At 39.3% G+C, this 21,156-nt stretch overlaps 1 protein-coding gene across 3 annotated transcripts in view; it reads right to left on the reverse strand.

Annotated features, from left to right (window-relative positions):
* RORA (RAR related orphan receptor A) overlaps positions 1 to 21,156 on the reverse strand; it is an 811,781-nt gene that overhangs the window by 202,218 nt on the left and 588,407 nt on the right. For all 3 annotated transcript variants that reach the window (XM_044925518.2, XM_025296493.3, XM_025296495.3), the window contains exon 5: positions 546 to 575. In XM_044925518.2, coding sequence (XP_044781453.1) covers positions 546 to 575 — 30 coding nt within the window. The remainder of the gene's footprint in view (positions 1 to 545; positions 576 to 21,156) is intronic.

The following is a 21,156-nucleotide window of genomic DNA, read 5'->3' on the forward strand; positions in this document are numbered from 1 at the left end:
TACAGAGGGTAAATTCAGCACACGTTTCCACATCAAACTACCCATGCGATTTACCAGGGCCCACAAAGGCCACACTCAGGGTCAACCGGCAGCACCCAGATTCCTGGTCAGTATCTCTGCTCCACAGACACAAGTACAAAACGACCTACATCGTGAATGGTGAGGAAAAGGAAACCCAAGTTTAAAAGAAATCAAGGTGATGTTTCCTAGAAACATACCAACTCCTCTAAGAAGGATCCAGAGTAAGGGTGACCAGTAAGTAATTAATTGATCCTCCCGGCTAGATTGTATGGTTTTTCTACAGATGAATGCCTTGAATTGCTAGAATGTATCACACTACGCCTAGACCCTGTTTAACACACACTCAGTACACACAGGTGGAGATGTACCACTTCCAACCACTACAGGTAGAGAAGTATGACCTGTACTGACCATGGATCACAGTTGAAACATTAGTTATACTTGGAAGGGCCACAGCAGCCAGACATATGCGAATTCCAATTCTGCAGAAAACTTTGGACAAGAAAAAAAGATGCATTACTTACATGTATGTGTCTTCTTTGTTACTGAGATACCTAGAAGAGAAGAAACAAGGACAAGGGTGAGAAAGCGGCCTATGTGTGTTTCTTAGAACATACATCCTTCCCAGTATACTCTGAAATACATTTTATTCAGATGGGGACGGAGAAGGAAGATGAGTTCTCATTTCACCTACAACATCACGGGATCTACCCCAGAGTAATGAAATCATTCACCATGGGGCCAGCAAGCATTGCCTACTGGCTTAAGAGATTCTGTGGTAAAAAAAAAAAAAAAAAAAAAAAAATAGCAGCATAGACAGTGATTAAACAGAATGAGGGAAGACTCTTATTTTTGATTTTAAAAAGGGAAGATGATCACGTTTATAGGTAGAGTGGGAAAGATTTAAGGGAAATATTTAAGAGAGTGATGCCAACTTACTCAGACAAGATGAACCGAGCCACGGAGCAATTAATTTGCTCTGGCCATTGATTTCATGTTTACTTTTTAATGAAAATGACTCTTGCTGCTTACATGAAGCATAACATTTAATGGGGAGGGAAAATACATCCACAAAGTGTACCTCTCTGTCTGTACTCATTAAAGTCAGAAGGGGGATGAATGCTACTTCTGCAAATGGCAGCAGAATGCGCACAAACCACGTGAAAACACGAGGGATTCATGAGTCAGCACCCCTGAGGCTTCCAAGCTGCTCTACAGAGAGCAGGTGAGGAATGGAGCTGGGCAAGATTCAGCACATGAGGACCTTAGAACGATAATGTGAACGCATCCTTCAGTGAAAACAGTGCTACTGCCATTTCAGAAGTGTTCCACTTATTAATTCTGTATGCTTCATTCTTCTTGGGGGATATTCTTAAGACGAAATAGGCTCAGAGTCATAAAACTCTTGAAAACATTTAGCCTGTGACTAAGAAATGCGGTAAACCTTAAATGTGTTTTTTCTTTTAAGTTATTAAGAGAACTATTTAACCCTCCTCTAGAAAGTAACCTCATTGAAAAATTTGGCACCCACATCAGACCTATTACTTAGCTATGGGACGTATCATACAGGGAAGAAATCGGTTGTGAAAATCCATGGTAGACATTAAAAAAAAAAAAAAAGTTAGTGCCAAAGTTGTGCGCCAAGACCAAAATCACACACTTGTTCCCCCCACAACTTTCCAAAGGACTTATTTAGGGAAGCTGAAATTACATAGCCCAACTCAAATTCTTTTTCCCCCCCTTTTTATTGAGGAAAACGAAACTATTGTTTTTCATAGTGTTTGAGTTGGCTTTGCAGAGTGAAGTTAAAACCCTCTGCAAAGAGTCTTAAAGACTCTCTCACATGGGAACTAACCAAAGGGTTTTAGGAGTTTTTGAAATAAGCTTTTTCATGGGAAGGGACCTTCTCCCAACAGCAACAGGGAGTCAAATTGAAAATCTGAATACCATTTGCAACTCCAGCTCATGACACCAGCACCAGTAAATTGATATATGAGTGCTCTTTCAGCATTATGAGAGCTATATGTGTACTTTCCTTAGGAAATAATGCTTTCTGTAAAAATCACTTTGAAGAGAAAGTGCTTATGCTGTCACTCCTGATTATTCAGAACCTTCACACAATTGGATTTAACACAGCCCCAAACGCACCTATCTATATTCGCTGAGTGTGGAACAATTTTTCCTGACATCCAAAGGCCTGATGAAAATACCACTGCTTTGACTTTTCTACTTAAATTTATTATACAGTGTGATGCAGTGTTCTCATCAAATATTTTCATGACGATTATAATGATAATAGATTTTGAAAATCTTTCCAGGAAAACCGCTTGGTCTTTGTGATCAGAATAGCACAGAGCTAAAACTTCTCGTATCTGTCTCCAGAAGAAAGTACGACTTCTGCAACAGCACAAACTCAGCCTTTTTTTTTTTTTAAACTGCCAATTAGTGATCAGTATAAATAACTGGGGGATATATCTATACAAGAGCTGCCAGATTTAGCAGAAACAATACAGGATTCCCAGTTACATTTAAATTTCAGACACTAATAACTTATCTGAAATTCAAATGTAACTAAGCATCCTGTATTTTATCTGGCAACCCTAACTTATACAAATAAAGTGTAAATTATATTCATTACAGCAAGGAAAAATATACCAATAAATTAGTAGATATACTTTTATGGAGAAAGGCTTAAAAAACACATCCCTCTCACATAAGTAATATCTTTTAAAATGCATTACAACTCCTAAGTATAGAGACAGAACTGTGTATAACACTTAATTTTCTTTTCCTTTTTTTTTTTAACTTAAGAGCCATTATGAAGTCAAAATTCTGTTTTCATAGAATAGGAAAATGAACTGAAACAATTTGAACACATAAAAGACAAATTTAAAGAAACAATCAGAAAATTTCATGGAATTCCTTACTTCTCATTTCCTTAAAAATAACTGTGATCACACTAATGTCTTACGGTAGTCTTTTCTCTATGGAAGCTCCAGTACTTCAAAGTAACTGACTCCACAGAAGTGGGGAAAAAAGGAGAAAATGTCCTTCTCATTGCACAGATGAGTCAACTCTGGAAAGTTTAATGAAGACAATAAAAAGTTTTCTGTGGAAAGTTAATATCTGGTGGGAAGTGAATCCATGGTAGGTATTTAAAGCTCTCTAAGGAGGCAAAAGACTGGTACTTGAAAACTATAAGACACTGATGAAAGATACTGAAGATGACACAAAATGATGGAAAGATATATGATGTTCTTGGACTGGAAAAAATAATATTGTTAAAATGATCATACTACCCAAGGCAATCTACAGATTTCTATCAAAATACCAATGGCATTTTTCATAGAACTAGAACAAATAATTTAAAAATTTATATGGAAACACAAAAGACTGAAACAGCCAAACCTTGAGAAAGAAAAATGGAATTGGAGGGATCATGCTCTGTGACTTCAGAAAATACTATAAAGCTACAGTAATCATAACAGTATGGTATAGGCACACACAAAATATATATAGATCAGTGGAATAGGATAAAACGCTCAGAAATAAACCCACATACTATGGTGAATGAATCTATGACAGAGAAGGCAATATACACAATGGGGAAAAGATAGTCTCTTCCATAAGCATTACTGGGAAAACTGGACAGCTACATGTAAAAGAATGAAATCAGAACACTTAACACATATACTAAAACTCAAAATGGATTAAAGACCTAAATATAATACTGGAAACCATAAAACTTCTAGAGGAAAACATGGGCATAACATTCTTTTACATAAATTGTAGCACTATTCTTTTTGGCTCTGTCTCCTAAAGCAAAGTAAAACTAAACAAATGGGACCTAACTGAACTTAAAAGCTTTTGCACAGGAAAGGAAACCATCAACAAAATGAAAAGACAACCTACCTACTGGGGAAAAAAAAAGAATTTGCAAATGATATGACTGATAAGGGGTTAGTATCTAACATATATAAACAGCTCATACAATTCAACATCAAAAAGGCAAACAACTTGATTAAAAAATGGGCAGAAGCCCTGAATAGACATTTTTCTAAAGAGAAGAGGCAGATGGCCAACAGGCATATGAAAAGATGCTCAAAATTGCTAACCATCAGGGAAATGCACATCAAAATCACAGTGAAATATAACTTCACACTGGTCAGAATGGCTATCATCAAAAACACATCACTCAGCAATCAGCTCTATAAATAATTTAAATGTACAGGGCCCTGTCCCCCAGCCTTAGCTAAGCCAGGAAGCCCCACCAGTGCTTGGGTGAAATAAATCCTTGAGAGGCCTGTGTACCCTGGCTTCTGACCAGCAGCCATTTCTTCATCCCTCCCCCTCCCTTAAATGGGTTGGCTGGTCTTCCATTTTGCTTTCTTGTCATTTCCCCAGAGGCTGCAAGATCCCTGTCTTTCTTGCTATAGAGCTTATCATCCCTGAGATCAAGGCCCATCTATGTTGCCCATCTTTGTTCTCAGGTGGAAGGGGTAAGCCTTTTTCAAACCTAACGCTCCCAGCAGTGACTCAATCAAGAATTCCAGGATAGTTGGGTTTTCTAAAGATAAATTATGAGTGTTTAAGAGAAAAACAGCTCTAATTCAACCCAGAAGTGAAAAAGAATAGACTTTTTAAAGGCAACTTTAAAAAAAAATATTCATTCATTTTTGGCTGCACTGGGTCTTAGTTGTGGTTTGTGGGACCTTTCGCTGTGGCATGTGGGCTTCTGTCTAGCTGGGCCCACAGGCTTCAGAATGTAGGGCTGTGTAGCTATTGCGTGTAGCCATCATTGCCCTCTGGCATGCGAGATATTAGTTCCTAGACCAGGGATCGAACCTAAGTCCCCTAGGCAGATTCTTAACCACTGGACCACCAGGGAAGTCCCAAGGTAGCTTTACAGATAACTGGATTTGGAGTCCAGCTGACCTGAACTTATGTTCTTAGTCCATCCACTTTTCTCCGCTTGGCAGAGACCCTGGGCAAGTTACTTCACTTCTCTGGTCTCTACAATTGCATATAATCAGAATAATACTCAAAAGGCTGTTGTGAAAGTCAAAATAAAATAAAAATGTGTAAAGAGCTTTACAAAGTGGGAAGTGTGATATAAATGTTAATTATTAACTTTGATAAAGGATGGGCAACCCACACAGTCTTGCTTTAACAAAGATGAATTCAAATGTCCTACCAAAAGTTATGCCTTAGCTTCTTATGGTGTACTGGGTTTCATACTGGTTATCAGATCAAGGGCTCTGACTTCAAAGTTTGTATCTGATGAGCGTAAGACAGAGAACTAAGTTTCTAGAAGTAAGTGGACTCTTATTCTAGACCCCAAACTCCACTGGATTTTTCTCTCTAAAATCAAGGGAAGATACTTGCACATGGGCAGTTGGCCTGCATGGACAAAGGACTTGGATCAGTACCACCAAAGCATGTCAAACCAAGTCCAGATGTTGTGAAGGTTTTGATGCACTTCCCAATGTCTGGGAAGTGATGGCAATATCCTTCCCCAGAGATCTGCAGAGGCATGTGCTCTACAGAGATTGGGACTTCATGGAGTTGTGGAAGAGTGATGGCTGGAACCTGGAACTAACTTTCTAAACACAGACCACTCATACACCCTGAGCCAAAAGTGACCTTGCTGGATGATTTGGGAAAGTCATTTAACTTCTCTGGGGCTTAGTTTTTTCATCTGTAGAATGAGATAGCTGAACTACACGATTTCTTGATTTCCCTTCTAGTGTCTTGATCAGTGACTCCTTGCCCTGCTTTCAAGCTATCAAACCAAACTTCCTCTATGCAACAGGCTGCCAGGTCTATTTCTCACTGCAAAAAAAATCCAATGTAGCTCACAATCAAAGGCAACCCCCTGAAACTTTTCTTCTTTTTACCTTTAAAAATCAAAGAAGAAAGAAGGCAGTATCCACAAAAGGTTATATAAGGAAAAGATACACTTCTTTTGGGTGATATTTTAAAATTATCTGGGCTAGAGAAAAATGGTAACTTTTGATAAAATTGTGAGACTCCTTATAATCTTACCCTGCTCATTTTATATGTGTGCATGTGTGTGTGAGAGAGAGAGACAGAGAGAGACGGGGAGAGAGAAAAACATCCCTAGGTAATGCTTTAGAGTAATTTCTAACTTAACAGTGTGATAACAATTTTAAATTGCCAATTAATATCCTTAAAACTAAGGGCAAAAAAAATCTCCACAACAACTCTTCCCAAACTAGAACTTCTTTTTTTTTTTTAATTTTATTTTATTTTTAAACTTTACAAAATTGTATTAGTTTTGCCAAATATCGAAATGAATCCGCCACAGGTATACATGTGTTCCCCATCCTGAACCCTTCTCCCTCCTCCCTCCCCATACCATCCCTCTGGGTCGTCCCAGTGCACCAGCCCCAAGCATCCAGTATTGTGCATTGAACCTGGACTGGCAACTCGTTTCATACATGATATTATACATGTTTCAATGCCATTCTCCCAAATCTTCGAGAAAAGGGAACCCTCTTACACTGTTGGTGGGAATGCAAACTAGTACAGTCACTATGGAGAACAGTGTGGAGAGTCCTTAAAAAACTGGAAATAGAACTTGTAATACAGCAAGATTCCTTGACTCTATTTAGCCGACCACACTTCAGAGTAATGAAAAGGAAATGTCATGAAAATACCACAGATTCATCACTGTCATGGTTATCAGTAGTTTCAGAGTTACAGTTATCATGGAGCAGCGTACTCGAGGAATGAAATCTGATATACCCCCTTGGTGCTAAGTCTTTGACCAATTAAATTCCTCGATGGACTTCTTATTGTCTCTTGGTTTCCAGGCAATGATACCAAGTTTAACTTTTTTTTTTTTGGTAAGAAATGGCATCTTTCCTCCTCTCCAGACATGCCAGTTACCATACTGGCATTTGTGAGACTCCCTCATGATGAGATAATAATTGTTGAGATAGAGATATTTGCAACATGGATAAGGTCTGTGTTAGAATAAAAAACAAAAGGAAAAGCAAACACAATAAAAAATAGCTGAAATAACAGATATGCTATCATATATAAAAGAGTAAACAACAAGGACCTACTGTTTAGCACAGGGAACTACATTCAATATCTTGAAATAACCTATAATAAAAATAATTTGAAAAAATATACATGTATATCTACATATATCTATACATATCTGAATCACTTTGCTGTATAATTGAAACACAACATTGTAAATCAACTACTCAGTTCAGTTCAGTTCAGTTCATTTCAGTTGCTCAGTCGTGTCCGACTCCTTGAGACCCCATGAATCATAGCACGCCAGGCCTCTCTGTCCATCAACTCCCGGAGTTTACCCGAACTCACGTCCATCGTGTCGGTGATGCCATCCAGCCATCTCATCCTCTGTCGTCCCCTTCTCCTCCTGCCCCCAATCCCTCCCAGCATCAGGGTCTTTTCCAGTGAGTCAACTCTTTGCATGAGGTGGCCAAAATATTGGAGTTTCAGCCTCAGCATCAGTCCTTCCAAAGAACACCCAGGACTGATCTCCTTTAGAATGGACTGGTTGGATCTCCTTGCAGTCCAAGGGACTCTCAAGAGTCTTCTCCAACACCACAGTTCAAAAGCATTAATTCTTCGGCGCTCAGCTTTCTTCACAGTCCAACTCTCACATCCATACATGACCACTGGAAAAACCATAGCCTTGACTAGACGGACCTTTGTTGGCAAAGTAATGTCTCTGCTTTTCAATATGCTATCTAGGTATACTGCAATTAAAAAAAAAAATAAGATATTGTGGAATTTGTATTTTCTTCTTTTTATTTTTAAATATATCAATGTTTCCCTGTTTCAAATGGCTGTGTATGGTGGGGAGGAAAAGAGGTGCCGAAAGATAATTTACAAAATTTTTACTGGGCCAGCTTGTTTCATGTGTCTACAGTGACCCCAGCACACTGACTCTTGGTTTTATTTCTAGAAAAGGAGGGCTCCAAATACAAAGGCCTTTGCAATATTCATTCTCCCTCCTCATGAGATGCCTGAGTTAAATAAGATGCCTATTGTTCAAGCTGTGGTCTTGGGAAAATGGCTTAACGTCTCTTGAGCCTCTGTTTTCTTATCCATAAAATGGGAATAAAATTCTCAGTGCTAGGTTTATAGTAAGACTTAAATAATGTAATTCACATGGGACACACAGTATAGTGCCTCTTTCCTACTAAAGATGTTTTTAATTGCAGATACTCTGCACTGGATAAACAGAGTACAATCCCTGGTAGGGGGGTGGGGAACTCAGGCAATGCCCATTAGAGCACTACTGTTTCATGGGTGGATAATCTGGTAAATAAATATTTGAAAGCTCGGGCAGAACTTTCAAAATACAATCTGGAAAATTAGGGCTCCCTTCTGCCATATTATCAACAAGCATTGTGATAAGGTTGAGATCGTCTGGTCCACCTGCTCCCTCCTGTACTTCTCTTTCACTTCCTCATCATAAGGAGCTGGTAGTTAAAACAGAGATCTATACATAGCATAAGAACATGAAATAAGAAACAAGGCCCAGCATGTAGGATTTTTTTTTGAATGGCTAACAACTGTTTCGTAAAAAAAAACATATCACTTTGTGCTGGCATCTGGCCCACTGTCACCCATTCTGACTTGTCCTGTGAGCTTGTTCCATTCCACACTATGGAGGGCAGAATCAACATAGGATTCAGATCAGGAGCACAGCCCGAGAAGGTCTCGGCCAAACAAAATGATATTACAAAACAACGTCCTTGCCTAGGACAAAAGAGCTATTAATGATAATCAGTACATATTACTGAAAGTGCTCCAAGTAATCTCTGGACTTTGTTTTAAAATTTCTTAATGGACACTAATGCTTAGGGTTCACTCAAAAGAGAAATAAATTATGTGCCAGGGTTGTGGGGACCAAGGACAACATGAGGAAGGCAACAAAGCATTAGCAATGTTACGACAATCAAACATTTTGTAATTGCATTAAAAAGCCTTTAAAATCATCAGAAATACTAATTACGATAATAAATAATACTTTAATGTGAAGTTTCTTTTCTGTTAGATTTGAGCCTAGGTTGAGTAATTTTGGTAGTAAAACTTCAGCTCTTTTACAAATCAAGGTACATTTTACAATACACACACACACACACACACACACAAATTTACAGTTTAGTTTGAAAAACGATTATGGGAATGAATAAGAGAATTTTTTTTTCTGTTTTTTGAATAAAAAAAAATTCTTATTATTGCCCTTCATCTCTAGGTCATATTTCCTGACATATGTGCCTAGAAATATCTTTTAATTTTGGGCAGGCAGGCCAGAGTCATACTCGCTTTCAAGTCCTGCCTTTATCTTTGACAAAACAGTTCCAAGGACAAAACCTTATTCCTAGTCCGCCAGCGAAAGTAACATAAAGAGACCATCGTCTATCCTAGAAAGAAATTTTGAGACTAAACGTATTTGGGAAACATCCATCTTCTCTCTTTGAGATGGTTATTCAGTGCATTATGAAAAGCCCATACCTAAGGAGGGTAATTTCTCCTCTTATGGCTTGCTGGTGCCAAATGTATGATTAGTACTAATGGACAGTAAGAATAATAAGAATCTTTATTCTTTCAAATTTATTTCCTTTTATCAAGTCTCTATCCTGAAAATGGAGCTACCCATTAGATATTACTCGGATGACTTAAATTTGATCTTGGAGCTCTAGGCAGAGATATGAATGGACAACGGTTAACACTTACAGCTGAGCCTTCTGAAATTGAGTAGTTTTAGCATATAAGTGAATGATCCAACGCAGGTAAAATTCAGCAGCTTTTACCATGCTTTTCCAGCAAATGCTTTCCTTATATGCCTCTGAAACCTGTTGAAATTGCTTATCTTTGCCACTAACAGGTCAAGTACTGACTTGTACAGTCTGTAGACTTGTCTGGATGCTGTCAAATGCATGGCCACAGCTTTAAAGCCCACAATTTAGAAGCTACCAGAGCTAGTTGGTTGCTTAATCATCAAAGATGATGCAGTTGGGGCCCCAAAGCAAGTCAGGCTTCTCATATATTATGTCCTTGTATATGGATACTTCTCATATAGTATGTATGTCTTTGTATACTTAACATAATCATATTTCATGGACCATGTTTTGTGGTCAGCATATCAGGTCAAGGCAAGTAATGATGGAAGAAATCTCACCTGGTCTGCAGCCACCTCAAACCTGTTTGCTACTAATGTAAGAAGTATGGATAGAGCAAGGGTATATTGGGTATGTCAAATGAGGAAACAATTCCACATGTTCACTCATGTGCTGACTCACCTAGAAAGGAGAGGGAATCTAATGAAGTGGAAACAAGGAGAATATAGTTCTAAATCTGGAGGAAATGAGCTCCACTCTCAGAACTAAAAACTCCAGAATTCAATGAGGATATCAAATGAATATTCAGAAATGGAGAGATGGCTTCAGTTATTCCTGAATGTGTAGGATACCAAGAGTCTATAAAGGTTTCGAAAAATGTCAACATTATTATCATCTTGAAGAAAGATGAAAAGTCCAGTTAAGTCAACTATATAGCCTTTCTCTTCTCCTCTGAGTACAATTTTTGGCAGTTTGTCTGGATTGACCACTGCTAGGTGACAATTCAAGAAAAGACAGTAGCCGCCAGGTCATATACTTTGCATTCACAGAACTGGTAGAGCGTGATCATTATTAGAGTAGATGCAGAAACTCTATTCCCATATGAGATTTAGAGTCAAGAAAACTGGATCCCAGGTCAAGCTCTGTCACCTGCCAGCTGTGTGAGCTTGGCCAAAATACTTAATCTCTCTTGAGCCTCAGTTTCCTCATCTCTGAAACAAGGAAAAATTTTTTTTTTCTTTTTCATCTGGCAATTCAACTACTGGAAATGTAGGCTTAGGAAGTAAGTATGGATTTTCATCACAACATTGTTTCCATTAGTAAAACATGAGGGGGGAACCACTCAAATGTCAATAGTAGATGATGAGTTAAACTTAAAAAAATGTGTGTTTACATAATGGAATACCCTACTATCATTAAAATAATGAAAACTTAATCACATAGAAAGATGTCTTAAGAGAAAGACTAAAAAATATACACAAAATTAATAACACTGGTTATTTTTGAGTGGAGAAATTAAGAATGATTATTATTTAATCTTCATTGTTTATATTTTTCTAAAGTACCTATAATAAAGCCCCACAAATAAAATTTTAATAATAAAGAACAGTCAACATTAAAATGAAACTATGAATGGAAACATGACAATACTGATTTTTAGTATCACAAACATCACCTCTCTGAGACCAGTAGGAGACCAAGTTTCTTATGGCAACTACTAATTGTATTATACATTACAGGAAATTCTATCTGCAGCCTTTAGTGTATGTGTGATGGCATAGCTGGCAACTATAGGAGGCCCCATGGTGATGGGCAATCTCATAGTACATCTGACCCTTGAACAACTCAGGGTTAAACCACATATAACTTATAGTTGGCCCTGTTAGCCCTCCATATCTGTGCTTCCTCCACTTCTATGGTTTCACCTAACACCGGACTGCATAATACTGCAGCCTTTAGTATTGAAAAATATCTACCTGTAAGTGGACCTGCAGTTCAAACTCATGCTGTTCAAGGGTCAATTGAGGGACTTCCCTAGTGGTCCCTGGTGGTTCAGACAGTAAAGCATCTGTCTACAACGCGGGAGACCCAGGTTCGATCCCTGGGTCGGGAAGATCCCCTGGAGAGGGAAATGGCAATCCACTCCAGTACTATTGCCTGGAAAATCCCACGGGCAGAGGAGCCTGGTAGGCTACAGTCCATGGGGTTGCAAAGAATCGGACACGACTGAGTGACTTCACTTTCCTGGTGGTCCAGTGGTTAAGAATCCACCTTGCAATGCAGGGGAGGATGGGTTGATGCTTGGTCGAGGAACTAAGATCCCACAGGACGAGGAGCAACTAAACCCCAACACAGCCAATTAAATAAATAAATTTATTTTTAAAGGGTCATTTGGACTTTGTAAAGTAGTAATCAAATCACCAATCGATATGCTGATGAAGTTCTGAAAAATAACACTTTTTAAGTTCAATGTATTTTACATAATGTTCTAGAATGCAGTGAGAAACTTGGACTCTGATATTGAACAAATCTTGACTCCTGGGCAAACAAGCATCCTTTAGCTACTTAATAGAGATTTTGTTTATCCTGATCACCAAGGGTATCTGACTGCTATTAGCACATTCTAACACTCAGGCCCCCATAAGTTTGTGGAGATCTCTGCAGAGCAGGTGTGACCTCAGACACTGTTCACAAATTCCTCAAGGTAAGAGGTGGCCCTTTCGTCAGTATACCCTGAGAGTCTCTGGGATTCAAACACCGTGTAATGTGATCGATCTTTGACAACAGAAGGACCCAGGCTGCAAGCCTGGCTTCACCATCATCAGTGAAGTCATTTCACTTTAGGCGAGTGTCTTAGTCTGAGCTTCAGTTTCAATATCTGTGGGGTGAAGGTAAGAATATCTTCTTTGTGGGGCTTCTATGATCAACAAAAGTGTACACACCACAAAGCTGAGAGCTGTTGATAGTTCCTGAATTCCATTACCTAAACTAGGTATCTTACACCAATGCATTGGAATGACCCCATAGAAGAGGAAAGGAAAAAGGGCCTATATGACCCTGGATTGAGACATTAAGGTGGCACCATGCTTCAGAATAAACTATGGGTTCTTTTTGAGACTGATATACTTTGTTATAATTTGTTTGATCTCAGTTAACGCAGCTATTCTCTGCTGAATTTTTTTACCCAGCCTTCCTCCCTCCATCCTTCCATCTTTCTTCCATCTTTTTCCCCCCTAGTCTTAAGAAGGTTGTAATGACTTGAGCTATATCTCCCAAGAAGATATGGTCAAGTCCTAATACATGAATGCGAACTTATTTAGAAATTGGGTCTTTACACAGATGTAATCAAGATGAGGTCATATTGGATTAAGGTGGGCCTTCAATCTAGTGACTGCTGTCTTTGTAAGAGAAAGGAGAGGATTTCTCTGGTGGTCCCATGGCTAAGACTCTACAGTCACAATGCAGGAGGGCCTGGGTTATATCCCTGGTCAGGAAACTAGATCCCACACACTGCAAATAAGATTGAAGATCCACAACTAAGACCCAGTGCAGCCAAATAAATAATTAAAAAAAAAAAAAAAAAAAAGAGAGAGAGAGAGAAAGGGGGATTTTGATCCTGTGACTCAGAAGACACACAGAGAAGGTCATGTGAAGATGGAGGCAGAGATGGAAGTGATGTAGCTACAAGGCAAAGCATGCTAAGGATTGCCAGTACCTACCAGAAGCTGGAACAGAAGCTTCCAGAAATTCTTCCCTAGAGCCTTCAGAAGGAGCATGACCCTGCTGATTTTGGACTTTCAGCAACCCTAACTGTGACAGAATACATATCTGCTGTTTTAAGCCACCCAGTTTGTGGCAATTGGTTACAGCAGCTCCAGGAATTAATACAAAGGTCCACAAAATTTTAAGAGTTTAAGGAATCATGAAAATATGCTGGATTTTCCTAAAACAAGATAGGGCAGTTTTCCTGCTACCCCTTCAAACCCATTCTGCGATCTTCCACAGCAGGTGCATTTGAGATGGGTGAACAGAGGGCCAGTTAGAGATTGCATTTCCCAGAGTCCCTTTGGGCTGGGCACGGCCACCATACTAGGTTCTCCTCAAGCACTGGATGTGTAACTCCCATGTCACTTAAAAGGAAATGAAGGAAGCTGCTCGCCCAGATCTTCTCTCTCTCTCTTCCTACGGACTGGAACCTGCATGAGGCCATGACCCAACTCCAACCATGGGGGAAGGGCCATCTTTGGAGGCAGGACCCTGGAGTTCATGAGCTGGGCTTCCCTAGCTGACACCCCACAGATGAGAGAAGCAAACCTCCTCCTCACAGATGCCACTGTGTTCTTGGGTCTCTTTGTTACAGCAGTTTTTAGGCTTTATCCTAAGAAATACATCTGATTATGAAGTAACTCTTATTTACAGTTTAGAACCACCAAATGTTAGATCCAGAAGAGTTTCAAGAAACTGTATCTCTCCCTGGATAAGGACTCAGAAACTTTAGGGCCTGAGAGCTATTAGGTGATGAGTTCCAAGTCAACTGACCAATGAGAAGCGGAACAGAGAACAGAGCTCAGCTCTGTAGCCTCTGAGTCTGCCCACAGTTGCACAAGACACCTCAGCAGTACCACCAGCATCACTGAGAAGTGTTACTAAGGCCAGACTGAAATTTTCAGCTATGAATAAGAGCATGTCAGTCTCCTGCTCAAATTCCTTCCATGGCTCGTAAGGTCTTCCAGGACCCAGTCCACCTGGTTCTCCACCTCACATCCTCTACCCTCTGCCTGGCCTAGGTCACTCCTCTACACTGGCCTTCTTGGATTTTTCTCTAAAGCACTGAGCTTGCTCTGGTCTTAAGTCCTTTATGCTTATGACTCCCTCTGCCTGGTTCAGTTTTCCTCCTGACCCCTCCATCACAACCATTCCTGTCTCCGCTCACAGGCCACTTCCTCCCAAGATGCCCCCTGACCAGCTCACCCAGAATTGTGTTCCCTGCCCCATTCTTCACTTTGCTTTTACTTTTCTTCACAGTATTTCTCTTCTGGCAGTATATCAAATGATTGTCGGGTGCCTTTCCAACAATGTCAGCTCTTTCAGGCAGGAACTTCGTGTTCTTGATTTACCACTGTGCTTTTCAGTGCTTAGAATGGTCTCTGGCACAAAGGAGGATCTTGAGAAAATTTGTTCAGTGGATGAAGATGGCTCCCAAAAGCCATGTGTCTAGTTTACCAACTGTGACCCCAAAGCTTAGTCCTCCAGAAATGTACAGAGGGCCCAAGGGGAATACAGATGGTGAGGCAAGTGCTAAATGAGATGGTTTAAAAGCACAGGAAAGGTTTTGCGCAGGTGAGGAGAAACTGGAAGGCTCCATACAAAAGAGTGAGATGGGGAGAGAACACATACCGACCCCAGCACCCACAGCAGAGGTCAGGCAATCAATAGCAAAGTTAAAATGGCCCTTTTAAACACCTCTGATAAAATCAATTTGGTCATTACCAGAGCTGAACACGGGGCATGTCGGCCTCATCTGTTAGCAAGATCTTTATGATCTTGTTAACGGATCCCGACATAGAAGCTGTAAAGGTTATAACCCAACTTGTAAAGCTAATCTCACATTGGCTGTGGGATAATAAAGAACCTACAGAAAAATTCCCACTTAGCCATATGCTACAGCAAGAAGTAAGGGTTTGTGTGGCTAACAGTTTAACTCTCCCACTGCCGAGATGGAGGAAGCTATTGTGGAAGCAATGATTTCAGTACTCAGGGTCCTCAGATACAACAGCTTAGAGGTTGGGTTTAACAATCTCCCTTCTATTCAAAGTGACTTAAAAATAAAAGCCAGGATGCTACCACCACTGAATTATGCTGGGATCAAGAAGAAATAGCAACTTGGCAAAAGACACTTCGCCCAACTTAGTTTTTTTTTCTTTTTTTTTCCAAAGGTAGTTCTGTTTTGGGAAGCAGCTATATAACACAGGGAGCCCAGCCTGGTGCTCTGTGATGACCTAGAGGGGTGGGATGGTGAGGAGTGGGAGGTGAGCTCAGAAGGGAGGGGATAAATGTGTGGTTATGGCTCATTCTTATTATTGTGCAGCAGAAACCAATGCAACATTGTAAAGTATTCGCTGATAAAAAATAAAAAAAGGAAAGAAAATAAAATCACACTAATTAACTGGTTAAAAAAAAAGATAGTTCTGTTTTATATTTGTATATCCGTAAGTTTAAATCCTTGTATTATTATTATTTTGTATGTGAGTTTGGGGGCATTCTTCTTAAATTATGCAGCCTAATTTCTTGATTCATATCTTCCTGGATCATATAGTCCAGGGAATGTCTATGGGAGTAGAACAGAAGGAAAAACCAGTTTGCGCTACACAGCTGGTCCAGAAAACACAACAAAATATCACAAAACCTTTCTGAGTGGCCTTGAAAAGGAAACAAGGGGATAATGTGAGTGCACCAGGCACTTAGTTGCTACTGAACATGAAATATGTAGGGAAGATATGATACAATGTCTGAAATTTGATTTAAAATGCTTCAGCAAAGAAAAAAGGGCCAGATAAAGCAAGTATGGCAAATCTTAAGTGTTGAATCTGAGTGTTGGGTTTGCCAGAGTTCATTGCACTGATGCCTCTCTTAATGCATGTTTGAAGTGTCCATGCCAAAGCCTTTGACTGTGTGGATCACAATAAACTGTGGAAAATTTTGAAAGACATGGGAATTCCAGACCACCTGACCTGCCTCCTGAGAAACCTAATGCAGGTCAGGAAGCAACAGTTAGAACTGGACATGGAATAACAGACTGGTTCCAAACAGGAAAAGGAGTACATCAAGGCTGTATATTGTCACCCTGCTTATTTAACTTATATGCAGAGTACATCATGAGAAACACTGGGCTGGAAGAAGCACAAACTGGAATCAAGATTGCCGGGAGAAATATCAATAACCTCAGATATGCAGATGACACCACCCTTATGGCAGAAAGTGAAGAGGAACTAAAAAGCCTCTTGATGAAAGTGGAGTGCGAAAAGCTGGCTTAAAGCTCAACATTCAGAAAACGAAGATCATGGCATCTGGCCCCATCACTTCATGGCAAATAGATGGGGAAACAGTGGAAACAGTGTCAGACTTTATTTTTCTGGGCTCCAAAATCACTGCAGATGGTGACTGCACCCCTGAAATTAAAAGACGCTTACTCCTTGGAAGGAAAGTTATGACTAACCTAGATAGCATATTCAAAAGCAGAGACATTACTTTGCCAACAAAGGTCAATCTAATCAGAACTATGGTTTTTCCAGTGGTCATGTATGGACGTGAGAGTTGGACTGTGAAGAAAGCTGAGCGCCGAAGAATTGATGCTTTTGAACTGTGGTGTTGGAGAAGACTCTTGAGCGTCTCTTGGACTGCAAGGAGATCAATCCTGGGTGTTCACTGGGAGGACTGATGCTGAAGCTGAAACTCCAATACTTTGGCGACCTCATGCGAAGAGTTGACTCATTGGAGAAGACCCTGATGCTGGGAGGGATTGGGGGCAAGAGGAGAAGGGGACAACAGAGGATGAGATGGCTGGATGGCATCATCAACTCGATGCACATGAGTTTGGGTAAACTCCAGGAGTTGGTAATAGACAGGGAGGCCAGGTGTGCTGCGATTCATGAGGTCACAAAGAGTTGGACACGACTGAGCGACTGAACTGAACTGAAGTGTCCATAAGAAAATAGTCCTTATTGATGGAAAACTTTAAACAGTGGCTCTGTCTCCCTCACACAGAGTTTGTGAGTGACTGCCTGTGCAGGTGGATATGTAGCAGTCATATTTCTTCAACAGGTAAAGAAAGTGTTACTAAAGCAGGTTTAACACTTTGGAGAGCAGATACCTGAAGAATATTTACTTATTTACTGAGTTATTCATTTATGTTCTTATGAAAAGGAATATGTCATCACTTTTATTCCTCCTCTTTAATTCTCATTTACAATGAGGTCTTAGTTTTTCCAATCATGACATTCTCAACCATGATACATTGTAGGAACATACCCTCATTGGTTGATGAGGGAATATCAGAATGCATTAAGCCACATGAAGGAAACACTCAGTAGAACACAAACCAGGAGACCTGACTTTGAACCCCACCATCCCTTTGTTCTCAGCAGGCCACATTTTGTTGGCTGGATAAGGAGTCCCATTGGTGGCATATGATAGCAGCCCAACCTTTCAAGCTGGCCAGCTAAACTAAACACAGACCTAAATAGAATCAGACGTCTCTTGGTTGATGATCCCAAACAAAAAACCTGAGAAATCCTGGCAACCCTATTAAGTGGTTCTTTGCAGGTAAACAGCTGTCTCCAACTTGCAGTTCAGTCTCTCTCTCTAGGTAATTTCTTTTTCTTTTTATTTATTTTTGTAATTGAAGGATAAATGCTTTACATAATTTTGTTGTTTTCTTTTAAACCTCAACATGAATCAGGCATAGGTATACATATATCCCCTCCCTTTTCAACCTCCCTCCCATCTCCTGCCCCATCCCACCCCTCTAGGTTGATACAGAGACCCTGTTTGAGTCTCCTTAGCCATACAGCAAATATCCGTTGGCTATCTATTTTACATATGATAATGTAAGTTTCCATGTTACTTTTTCCATACATCTCACCCTCTCCTCCCCTCTCCCCATGTCCATAAGCCTACTCTCTATGTCTGTTTCTCCACTGCTGCCTGTATATAAGTTCTTCAGTACCATTCTTCTAGATTGTGTATATATGTTAGAATACAATATTTATCTTTCTCTTTCTGCCTCACTTCACTCAGTATAATAGGTTCTAGGTTCACCCACCTCATCAGAACTGACTCAAAGGCATTCCTTTTTATGGCTGAGTAATATTCCATTGTATATATGGACCACAACTTCTTTATCCATTCATCTGTTGATGGACATCTAGCTTGCTTTCATGTTCTAGCTATTGTAAATAGTGCTGCAATGAACAATGGAATACATGTGTCTTTTTCAATTTTGGTTTCCTCAGGGTATATGCCTAGGAGTGGGATTGCCAGGCCATATGGTGAATAAATGGCCATTTATTCCTAGCTTTTCAAGGAATCTCCATACCATCTTCCATAGTGGTTGTATCAATCTATATTCCCACCAATAGTGCAAGAGTGTTCCCTTTTCTCCACACCCTCTTCAGCATTTATTGTTTGTAGACTTTTTGATGATGGCCATTCTGACTGGTGTGAGGTGATATCTCATTGTAGTTTTGATTTGCGTTTCTCTAATAATGAGCAACGTTTAGCATCTTTTCATGTGTTTGTTGGTCATCTGTATGTCTTCTTTGGGGAAATGTCTGTTTAGGTCTTGTTCCCACTTTTTGATTGGGTTGTTTGTTTTTCTGGTATTGAGTTGTATGAGCTGCTTATATATTTTGGAAATTAATCCTTTGTCAGTTGTTTCATTTGCTATTATTTTCTCTCATTCTGAGGGTTGTTTTTTCACCTTGCTTATAGTTTCCTTTTCTGTGCAAAAGCTTTTAAGTTTAATCAGGTCCCACTTGCTTATTTTTGTTTTTATTTCTGTTACTCTAGGAGGTGGGTCATAAAGGATCTTGCTTTGATTTATGTCATCGAGTGTTCTGCCTATGTTTTCCTCTAAGAGTTTTATAGGTTCTGGTCTTACATTTAGGTCTTTAATCCATTTTGAGTTTATCTTTGTGTATGGTGTTAGGAAGTGTTCTAATTTCATTGTTTTACATGTAGCTGTCCAGTTTTCCCAGCACCATTTATTGAAGAGGCTGTCTTTCCCCCTTGTATATTCTTGCCTCTTTTGTCAAAAACAAGGTACCCATAGGTGCACGGGTTTATTTCTGGGCTTTCTATCTTGTTCCATTAGTCTGTATTTCTGTTTCTCTGCCAGTACCATAGTGTCTTGATGTCTGTGGCTTTGTAGTATAATCTGAAGTCAGGAAGGTTGATTCCTCACACTCCATTCTTCTCTCTCAAGACTATTTTGGCTATTCGGGGTCTTTTGTGTTTCAATATGAATTGTGAAATTTTTTGTTCTAGTTCTGTGAAAAATGCCATTTGATAGGGATCGCACTGAATCTGTAGATTGTGTTTGGTAGTATAGTCATTTTCACAATAATCATTCTTCTTACCTGGGAACATGGAATATTTCTCCATCTGTTTATGTCATCTTTGATTTCTTTCATTAGTGTCTTATAATTTTCTGTGTACAGTTCTTTTGTCTCCTTAGGTAAGTTTATTCCTAGATTAATTATTTTTGTTGCAATGGTGAATGGGATTGATTCCTTAATTTCTCTTTCTGATTTTTCATGGTTAGTGTATAGAAAGGCAAGTGATTTCTGTGTATTGATTTTGTATCCTGCAACTTTGCTAAATTCACTGATTAGTTCTAGTAATTTTCTTATACTATCGTTAGGGTCTTCTACGTACAGTATCATGTCATCTGCAAATAGTGAGAGCTTTTCTTCTTTTCCGATCTGGATTCCTTTTATTTCTTTTTCTTCTTTGACTGCTGTAGCTAGGACTTCCAAAACTATGTTGAATAACAGTGGTGAAAGTGGAAACCCTTGTCTTGTTCCTGATCTTAGGGGGAATGCTTTCAGTTTTTCATCATTGAGAATAATGTTTGCTCTAGGCTTATCATATATGGCCTTTACTATGTTGAGGTAGGTTCCTTCTATGCCCATTTTTTGAAGAGTTTTAATCATAAATGGGTGCTGAATTTTGTCAAAGGCTTTTTTCTGCATCTATTGAGATTATCATATGATTTTTATCTTTCAATTTGTTAATATGGTGTATCACACTGATTGATTTGCATATATTGAAGAATCCTTGCATTCCTAGAATAAACCCAACTTGATCATGGTGTGTGAGTGTTTTAATGTGCTGCTGAATTCTGTTTGCTAAAATTTTGTTGAGGATTTTTGCATCTATGTTCATTAGTGATATTGGCCTATAGTTTTTTTTGTATGTGTGTTGTTTTTGTCTGGTTTTGATATCAGGGTGATGGTGGCCATGTAGAATGAGTTTAGAAATGTTTCTTCCTCTGCAATTTTTTGACAGAGTTTTAGAAGGATAGTCATGAGCTCTTCTCTATATGTTTGATGAAATTCTCCTGTGAAGCCATCTGGTCCTGGGCTTTTGTTTTTTGGGAGATTTTTGATCACAGCTTCAATTTCAGTGCTTGTAATGCGGTTGTTCATAATTTCTATTTCTTCTTGGTTCAGTCTTGGAAGATTGAATTTTTCTAAGAATCTGTCCATTTCTTCCAGGTTATCCATTTTATTGCCATATAGTTGTTCATAATAGTCTCTTAAAATCCTTTGTATTGCTGCATTGTCTGTTGTAACCTCTCCTTTTTTGTTTCTAATTTGGTTGATTTGATTCTTCTCTCTTCTTAATGAGTCTGTCTAAAGGAAAGGTTTGTCAATTTTATTTATCTTCTCAAAGAACCAGCTTTTAGTTTTATTAATCTTTACTCTTGCTTCTTTCTTTT

This window comes from Bubalus bubalis, chromosome 11, assembly GCF_019923935.1.
Source record: "Bubalus bubalis isolate 160015118507 breed Murrah chromosome 11, NDDB_SH_1, whole genome shotgun sequence".
NCBI lineage: Eukaryota > Metazoa > Chordata > Mammalia > Artiodactyla > Bovidae > Bubalus > Bubalus bubalis.